The sequence below is a fragment of the Stenella coeruleoalba genome (genome assembly GCF_951394435.1).
Source record: "Stenella coeruleoalba genome assembly, chromosome: 11".
NCBI classification, from domain to species: domain Eukaryota; kingdom Metazoa; phylum Chordata; class Mammalia; order Artiodactyla; family Delphinidae; genus Stenella; species Stenella coeruleoalba.
The window spans coordinates 93,994,183-94,002,785 of NC_137157.1; the positions used below are offsets into that span (position 1 = coordinate 93,994,183).

The 8,603-nt window shown below is 40.4% G+C and overlaps 1 protein-coding gene across 1 annotated transcript; it reads left to right on the forward strand.

Annotated features, from left to right (window-relative positions):
- Positions 1-2,534: 2,534 nt before the first annotated feature.
- On the forward strand, positions 2,535-4,962 carry LOC307193635 (YTH domain-containing protein 1-like). Its single transcript, XM_079935903.1, has 2 exons — positions 2,535-3,525; positions 3,580-4,962. Exons 1-2 carry the CDS (start codon positions 2,544-2,546, stop codon positions 4,734-4,736), a joined length of 2,139 nt encoding a protein of 712 aa, XP_079792029.1. The 5' UTR covers positions 2,535-2,543; the 3' UTR covers positions 4,737-4,962.
- Positions 4,963-8,603: the final 3,641 nt, after the last annotated feature.

An 8,603-nucleotide genomic window follows, 5' to 3' on the forward strand; every position in this document is an offset into this window, starting at 1 on the left:
GGGAAGAGGAGGAGAGGGAAAGAGAGAACTTTCCTAATTGAGTCTGTCTTTTCAGGAAGTCGGGATGGTTCCCCTCTGTCGTCTTTTCAGAGAAATATTTGCTTTTTCATGAACAGTGTAAGATTCTCAGCACAGATGCATTTACCAAGAAAAATATATCTTCCACACACAAAACCCAAAAGTGTAGGGTTCCTTCGTCATTGAGACTAAAGGCATTCCTCATGAGTATTCCTGATGAATAGTCCCTATAAGCAAATAAAAAAAAAAAAAGAAAATGGAAGGAAATTAAAATAATGGAGTAAAAATATGGAAAGAACTAATTGAAAGTCTTTTAAAAAGAAATTCTTTGAATAAAAAAGGGAAAATCTCAATAGATGCAATAAACAGGAGACTAGACCCAGCAGCTGTTAATTTTTTATTTAAATTAGTGATTGCTTTTCAAAACTTCTTGATGTCTCCCAGAAAAAAAATATTAATGCCAAATATTAGCTGTTCATATTGCTTGTTTTTCTTCAATTCACCTAATCTGAAAATAAAAAGCAATCAAATAGTAAATAATTAAGGAAATGCAACTTATGACCCCAGTGAGTTACCACTTCAAAACCATCCAAAATGGTTACAATTTGAAAGGACTGACAGTAACAAGGACATGGAGTTAACTGTACTGGTGCAAATCCCCAACAATTTCACTCTTAAACATTTAAAAAAGAGACATGAAGAGATATGTCCACATAAGACATGTGCAAAAATGTTTATAGACAATTTATTTATAAAAACTAAAAATTATAAGCAATCCAAAAGTAAATCACCAGATGAATGGATTACAAATTGTGGGTTAGTCATATGATGGACAAGTCAGCAATGAAAAAGAATGAAATCCCTATACACACAACCTGAATAAAACTCAAAAACATTATGTTGAGTGACATAAGATGCAAACGAGTTGATATTGAAGGATTGTGTGTATACGCATTGCATACAAAGGTAAAAAATAATTTACAGTGATGTAAATCAGATCTGTGGTTGCTTGGGTAAAGCAGGTGTGGGGCATTAGTTGGGAATTGACATGAGTTAACTTTTGAGGTGATGGAAATATTCTAAATTTTAAATGGGGAGGAAGTTACAAAGGTATATTCATTCATCAAAACTCATCAAAGTGTGTACTTCAAAACAATGTAATTTATTGTGTGTAAATTGTAACTCAACCAAGTGGATTTAAAAATAGCACAGGAAGACATAATTAAAAGCAGTGAAGCTAACTCTTCTTCCTCTCTTTAGTCCTATTCCTCAGAGGTAAATTCTCACATAGCTTTGTTTTCTACTAATGTTTTCCTAGTCTTTCCATAGTCCTCGTTCTTTTTTATTTTTACTTCTTATTCCTTTACTACTACTTTAGTTGAATTTCTAGCTTTAAAAGTCAAGAGATGCAACTCAAGCTCTACTTCTCTCGTAGGAAGGAAGAGGTTCAGGGTTACAGTCGACAGGTGGCAGGGAACCAGCGTTGCTGCTCTAATTTCTACCTAAGGGATGGTGCTTAACAGCTCAGGCATCTAAGTTTATGTATTAGTGAAGTTCAGCTTCCCTTTTTCTCCTCATTAGATCCAGATGTCTAGATGGATACAATTTTTTTAATTTAAATTTTAGTTTTACATCTAGGTTTCTGATAAAACAGCGGAAATCATCAAGGGCCAAAAATGGAGAGAAAGCTTGAAACGAGAGAAGCATTCTGACTCTGAAGTTACCACTCTCTGGGGTTTTTCCAATGTTAATAACTGTACAGTCTGGATTGAACCGCTACAACAGAGATAGAGAATGAGGCTTTCACTTAGCTTGAGCAAAAGAGTTAAAAATTAGTTTCTCATGTAAAGCTTGAGGATATTAAAACAGTTTTTTCTATATTAGCTCAAGTTCTAGTTGACTATACAGACCTTTCTGTAATTTCTTAGGCAGACTCACTTAGAATTTAAGGTTATATTCCCTGTGTGATCCTGGGTTGGTAGGACCCCAAATCATCACAGAGAAAGTACATGCAGATGATCCATCTAAGAAAAGGACACTAGCTCAGGTCCAGATGATTGTCATATATAAAAATTAATTTAAAATACCAAATTGCATAGGGAAAAAGTCATAACAGTACTTAGCTGAGATAACAAAGCGCAGATAACAGCGCAGGGCATTTTGGGAGGGGGATTGTTTCACGCAGGAAGCAGGCTCCATTTTAGCGCCGCCCGCTGTCGCCATCTGTTTCCCTTCCCTCCCCGTTACCGCCTCCCGTTCCTAAGCCCCAACGGGAAGGCCGGGCCTGGGGTGGGGGAGGCAGGAGTGAAAGGAGGAAAGGGGAAAAGGGAGAAAGGGAAGAAGTGGGGAGAAAGGGTGGGTCGGGAAGGGTGAGTGGTAGAGGCTAACGTGCGAAGCGCGCAAGCCCAGCGGACGGACTGACGGACACGCCTGTGGTTCTCCTGCCGCGGCTGCGGCGCCCGCGCGAGTCGCGTCGAAGCGGCGGTGGCGGCTGCGGCAGCAGCAGCGGAAACAAGAGGGGAGCAATGGCGGCCGACAGCCGAGAGGAGAAAGATGGAGAACTTAATGTTCTAGATGATCTTTTGACTGAAGTACCAGAACAGGACGATGAACTCTATAATCCAGAGAGTGAACAAGATAAAAATGAGAAAAAGGGTTCAAAAAGAAAAAGTGACCGAATGGAATCTACTGACACAAAGCGACAAAAGCCTTCTGTTCATTCAAGACAATTGATTTCTAAGCCTCTGAGCTCATCAGTTAGCAATAACAAAAGAATGGTTAGTACAAAAGGAAAGTCAGTCACAGAGTATAAAAATGAGGAATATCAAAGATCTGAAAGAAACAAACGTCTAGAAGCTGATCGGAAGATTCGTTTGTCAAGCAGTGCCTCCAGAGAATCTTATAAGAGTCAATCTGAGAAAACATGTCTGCGGAAAAGGGATCCTGAAAGGAGGGTCAAATCCCCTACACCAGATGGTTCTGAGAGAATTGGGCTTGAAGTGGATAGACGTGCAAGCAGATCCAGCCAGTCTTCCAAGGAGGAAGTGAACTCTGAAGAATATGGCTCTGACCATGAGACTGGCAGCAGTGGTTCTTCTGATGAGCAAGGCAACAACACTGAGAATGAGGAGGAAGGGGTGGAAGATGTGGAGGAGGATGAAGAAGTAGAAGAAGATGCAGAGGAAGATGAAGAGGTGGATGATGATGGAGAGGAGGAAGAGGAGGAAGAAGAAGAGGAAGAGGAGGAGGAGGAGGAAGAGGAGGAGGAGGAAGAAGAAGAATATGAACAGGATGAGAGAGACCAGAAGGAAGAGGGAAATGATTATGACACCCGGAGTGAGGCTAGCGACTCCGATTCTGAATCTGTTTCCTTCACGGATGGGTCTGTCAGATCTGGTTCAGGAACAGATGGATCAGATGAGAAAAAGAAGGAAAGGAAGAGAGCTAGAGGCATATCTCCTCTTGTTTTTGATAGAAGTGGAAGCTCTGCATCAGAGTCATATGCAGGTTCAGAAAAGAAGCATGAGAAATTATCATCTTCCGTTTGTGCTGTCCGAAAAGATCAAACCAGTAAACTCAAATATGTCCTACAGGATGCGAGATTTTTTCTCATAAAGAGTAACAACCATGAGAATGTGTCCCTTGCCAAAGCTAAGGGTGTATGGTCTACACTGCCAGTAAATGAGAAGAAATTAAATGCTGCATTCAGATCTGCAAGGAGTGTTATCTTAATATTTTCTGTGAGAGAGAGTGGAAAATTTCAAGGATTTGCAAGACTTTCTTCAGAATCACACCATGGAGGATCTCCTATACATTGGATGCTTCCAGCAGGAATGAATGCTAAAATGCTGGGAGGCGTCTTTAAAATTGACTGGATTTGCAGGCGTGAATTACCCTTCACTAAGTCGGCTCATCTCACCAATCCTTGGAATGAACATAAGCCAGTAAAGATCGGACGTGATGGACAGGAAATTGAACTTGAATGTGGAACCCAGCTTTGTCTTCTATTTCCCCCTGATGAAAGTATTGACTTGTATCAGGTCATTCATAAAATGCGTCACAAGAGAAGAATGCATTCTCAGCCCCGGTCAAGAGGACGTCCATCCCGTCGAGAACCAGTCCGGGATGTGGGAAGGCGTCGACCAGAAGATTATGATATTCATAACAGCAGAAAGAAACCAAGGATTGACTATGCCCCTGAGTTTCATCAGAGACCAGGGTATTTAAAGGATCCACGATACCAGGAAGTAGATAGACGGTTTTCAGGAGTTCGCCGAGATGTGTTTTTAAATGGGTCCTACAATGATTATGTGAGGGAATTTCATAACATGGGACCACCACCACCTTGGCAAGGAATGACTCCTTATCCTGGAATGGAACAACCTCCACACCATCCTTACTATCAGCACCATGCTCCACCTCCTCAAGCTCATCCCCCCTACTCAGGACATCACCCAGTACCACATGAAGCAAGATACAGAGATAAACGAGTACATGATTATGATATGAGGGTGGATGATTTCCTTCGTCGAACACAAGCTGTTGTCAGTGGTCGGAGAAGTAGACCTCGTGAAAGAGATCGGGAGCGAGAGCGAGACCGCCCTAGAGATAACAGAAGAGACAGAGAACGAGATAGAGGACGTGATAGAGAAAGAGAAAGAGAGCGATTATGTGATCGGGACAGAGACCGAGGGGAGAGAGGTCGATATAGAAGATAATGTGCTTTTGGAAGCACTGATTGTTTAAAAATAAAAAGAATCTTGTATTTTCCTTTTTGTGTGTGTTTACAAGTAGTAAATTTATTTTCAACTGTCTACTTAAAGTTCATTGTGTAGAAGGATTTATTATGACCCTCTTTGTTCCAAGCATGCAGTATAATAAGAACTGGAAAAACTCAAATCCTCCAAAAAATGCACAGTTGACAATTTGAGTTGAGACTTTTATTGGGGCAGAACGGAACAGTCCAAGAATGTAGATATTGATTCAGTCTCCATAAATGTTCACCTACATATAGTATGTTCATCCTAGAGTTATTTTTTGTTTTCTTTCTTTTGAATCTTGATGGATGACTGCCACAATATTTTGCTTTGATGTATTTCTAAATGTAGGTGCACACGGTTCAGTAAAAATAATGCTGCTATCAAGTATGCAAATATTGAAATATGATGGTTTGACTGTATGGCAGTGTTGTAGCAGCCTCTTGGTTTTTCCTTTTTTTTAATCTTAAAAAAAGTCACTTTTTATGTTTCTTCCGTCTTCAATGATGACAGCAATATTAAGAAGACATTGCTATCTAATTTTTAGTCTTTTTAGATAAAAAATTCCTATGTTCAGTAGCATGGTTGATGCTATTGTTTAGCCTTCCCCTCCAAACTGTATACATTGGCTTGGAATGTTCACAACTTGCGTGTGTGGCAGCGGAAGATAATTCCCATATTCTACATTGCTACTGTTTTGTATAAAATAAATTGGTAAAGATTGAAAAAAATTTTTTAAAAAAGAAAAAAAAAAAACCAAAGAAATTAAAGGCTAATACATCCAGGTAATTGAAGTATCAGATACAGAATGAAAATTAGATGTCTTTCAAATATGTAAAGCCTTGAAAAGTGGAATTAAAGACACAAAAACTGATATGGAAAGTACAAAAGGACCAAACACAAACTTAGTCTTTTCCTGGATGTTTTAAGAAACAGAGCCTGAGGCAAGGAATAAAGTAATAAAGTTTTATTTGGGAGAGAAAAAATCAGGTCATTGAGGGTGCATAAACAGTGGGAAAATAAAAACTGAAGTAAAAAAATAATATGTTATGATTCTGGTTATTATTTCATAATGAGCAGCAAAATATCACAGCAAATTGCTCAGAAGTATGTTTCTGTTCTGCATACTAAATTGCTTTTGAATGATTGCAAAAGGAACCCATGCAGTTGAATAATTAATGGGAGAAAGAAAGAAAAAGAAATAACAATATGTAGGCTGAGGGTGGAAGCAAGATATGAATGAGAGAAAATCTTAAAGAAGAAATTTAAAGTATAATTAATATATGAAAAGATGCTCACTTTCACGGGCAATTAGAAAAAATTGTAATTAAATAATGGTACATTATTTCAAATTTCAAAGATTAGTATAGATTTTTTAAAATATGAAAATTTTTAAAAGTTAGAAAAATGAGCAGATTAAAGGAAGACTCATACACTGTTGGTGAAATTGTGATGAGCAAAAGCAAACATATGCCTTCTCTGTTATACTCTTTACTATTTACCTCAAAGAGAATTTTTTGAGCTATAATTGACATGCAACATTATATTAGTTTAAGGGGTACAATATAATGATTTGACACTTGTATATATTCTGAAATGATCATCAAAATAAGTCTAGTTAAAATCCATCACCATATATTGTTATAATTTTTTTTCTTTTGATGAGGACTGTTTTTTTTAATAAGAGGACTACTTTATTTTTAAATTTTATTTATTTATTTTTGGCTGTGTTGGATTTTCGTTGCTGCGTGCGAGCTTTCTCTAGGTGCAGCGAGCGGGGGCTACTGTTTGCTGTGGTGCGTGGGCTTCTCAATGTGGTGGCTTTTCTTGTTGCAGAGCATGGGCTCTAGGCATTCGGGCTTCAGTAGTTGTGGCGCACGGGCTCTAGAGCACAGGTTCAGTAGTTGCGGCGCACAGGCTTAGTTGCTCCGAGGCATGTGGGATCTTCCCGAGGCATGTGGGATCTTCCCGGGCCAGGGCTCGAACCCGTGTCCCCTGCTTTGGCAGGCGGATTCTTAACCACTGCGCCACCAGGGAAGTCCTGATGAGGACTTTTAAGATCTACTCTCTTATCAACTTTCAAATATACAACATGGTATTATTACCTATAGTCACCACACTTTACCTCCCCAGAATTTATTTATTTTACAACTGGAAGTTTGTACATTTTGACCATTTTCACCTACTTCCCTCACCACCACACCTCACCTCTGGCAACCACAAATCTGTCTGTTTCTATGACTTTTTTTTTTAGATTCCATATAAGTAAAATCATAGTGTATTTGTCTGACTTATTTCACTTAGCATAATGCCCTCAAGGTCCATCCATTTTGTTGCAAATGGAAGATTTCCTTCTCTTTATGGCTGAGAGTTGGGAGCCTCTGTGCTTCCTGTTCCTGTATATCTGTTTCCTTCTTTAGGTTTGGGAAGTTTTCAGCCATAATTTCTTCAAATACACTTTTCATCCCCTTTTTTCTCTCTTCTCCTTCTGGAACCCCTATTATGTGTACGTTGGCATGCTTTATATTATCCCATAGATCTCATACGTTGCTTTTGTTTTTCTTTCCTTGTCTTTCTGTCTACTGTTCTGATTGGGTGATTTCCATTTTTCTATCTTCTAGATCACTTATTCATTCTTCTGTGTCATTTAGTTGGCTATTCATTGCTTTGAGATTGCTTTTTTTTTTTTTTTGCGGTACGCAGGCCTCTCCCTGTTGTGGCCTCTCCCGTTGCGGAGCACAGGCTCCGGACGCGCAGGCTCAGTGGCCATGGCTCACGGGCCCAGCCGCTCCGCAGCATGTGGGATCTTCCCGGACCCGGGCATGAACCCATGTCCCGTGCATCGGCAGGCAGACTCTCAACCACTGCGCCACCAGGGAAGCCCCGAGATTGCTTTTTATCCAGTAATTGAGTTATCTATTTTTGATTGGCTCTTCTTTGTAGTTTCTAGTTCCTTGTTACAGTGATCTGCATTTCTGTTGACAATCTTTCTTAATTCAGTTAGCGTTTTTATTACCACCTTCTTGAACTTGGGGTCTGGTAGGCTGGTGAGCTCTGTTTTATTTTGTTCTTTCAGGGGATTTCTCTTGTTCTTTTGGTTGGGAGTAGTTCCTCTGCCCTTAGATTTCACTTAAATTTCTATGACTCTATGAATTTAGGGGAAACAGTTGTCTATTGTGGTCTTGAAGGCGTGTTTTTATGTGGGAGCATTCCCATGGAGGCTGTGTGTATTCAGTGTCTTTGGTGTGAGAGCTGCCAGCCACTTCTTTCCTCAGGGTGTGCTAGCCACGATCACCTTGATAGAGGCTGTCATTGGCATTGGAGGATCAAATGCTCGTGCAGGGTGTGAGGAGGGACTTCCTCTCTGTTCAGTGGCCATCATTGCCCTGCCAGGTGCTGGATCTGCTCCCCAGCTGTGGTGTGGAGTGAGCAGGGCTGCGGGGTTTGCCCCTTCGGATTGAGAAGTGTGGTGATGAGGCAGCCACCAGTGCAAGGCTCTGTCCACCTGACTGTTGGCAAACCAACATGTGCACACTCCTTATGAGTAGCATCTAGGCTTCTCCAACCCTTCTGTCTGTCCCAGCAGTTTTCCCAGCAGGCAAGAGGGCTTGTCTCCTTTGTGCAGGACTCAGGACTAGGATGCCTAGATTGTGGCTCACCCTGCTCGCTCCTCAGGTTGAGAGTCCTTTTTTTTTTTTTTTTCAGATCCCACCCAGGGGTGCAGGTCCCGAGCCAATGTCTTTTTTTCCCATCCTACCCAGTTATAGGTTTCTTGCAACTTTGGTTGTGTAGTTCTGCTAGTTTCCAGTTAGCTTTCCATGAGAACTG

Coding starts and splice junctions, on each gene's coding strand:
- LOC307193635 (XM_079935903.1), top strand. CDS start 2,544: ATGGCGGCCGACAGCCGAGAGGAGAAAGATGGAGAACTTAATGTTCTA. Junction 3,526..3,579: donor TGCATCAGAGTCATATGCAG/GTTCAGAAAAGA, acceptor CTGTCCGAAAAG/ATCAAACCAGTAAACTCAAA.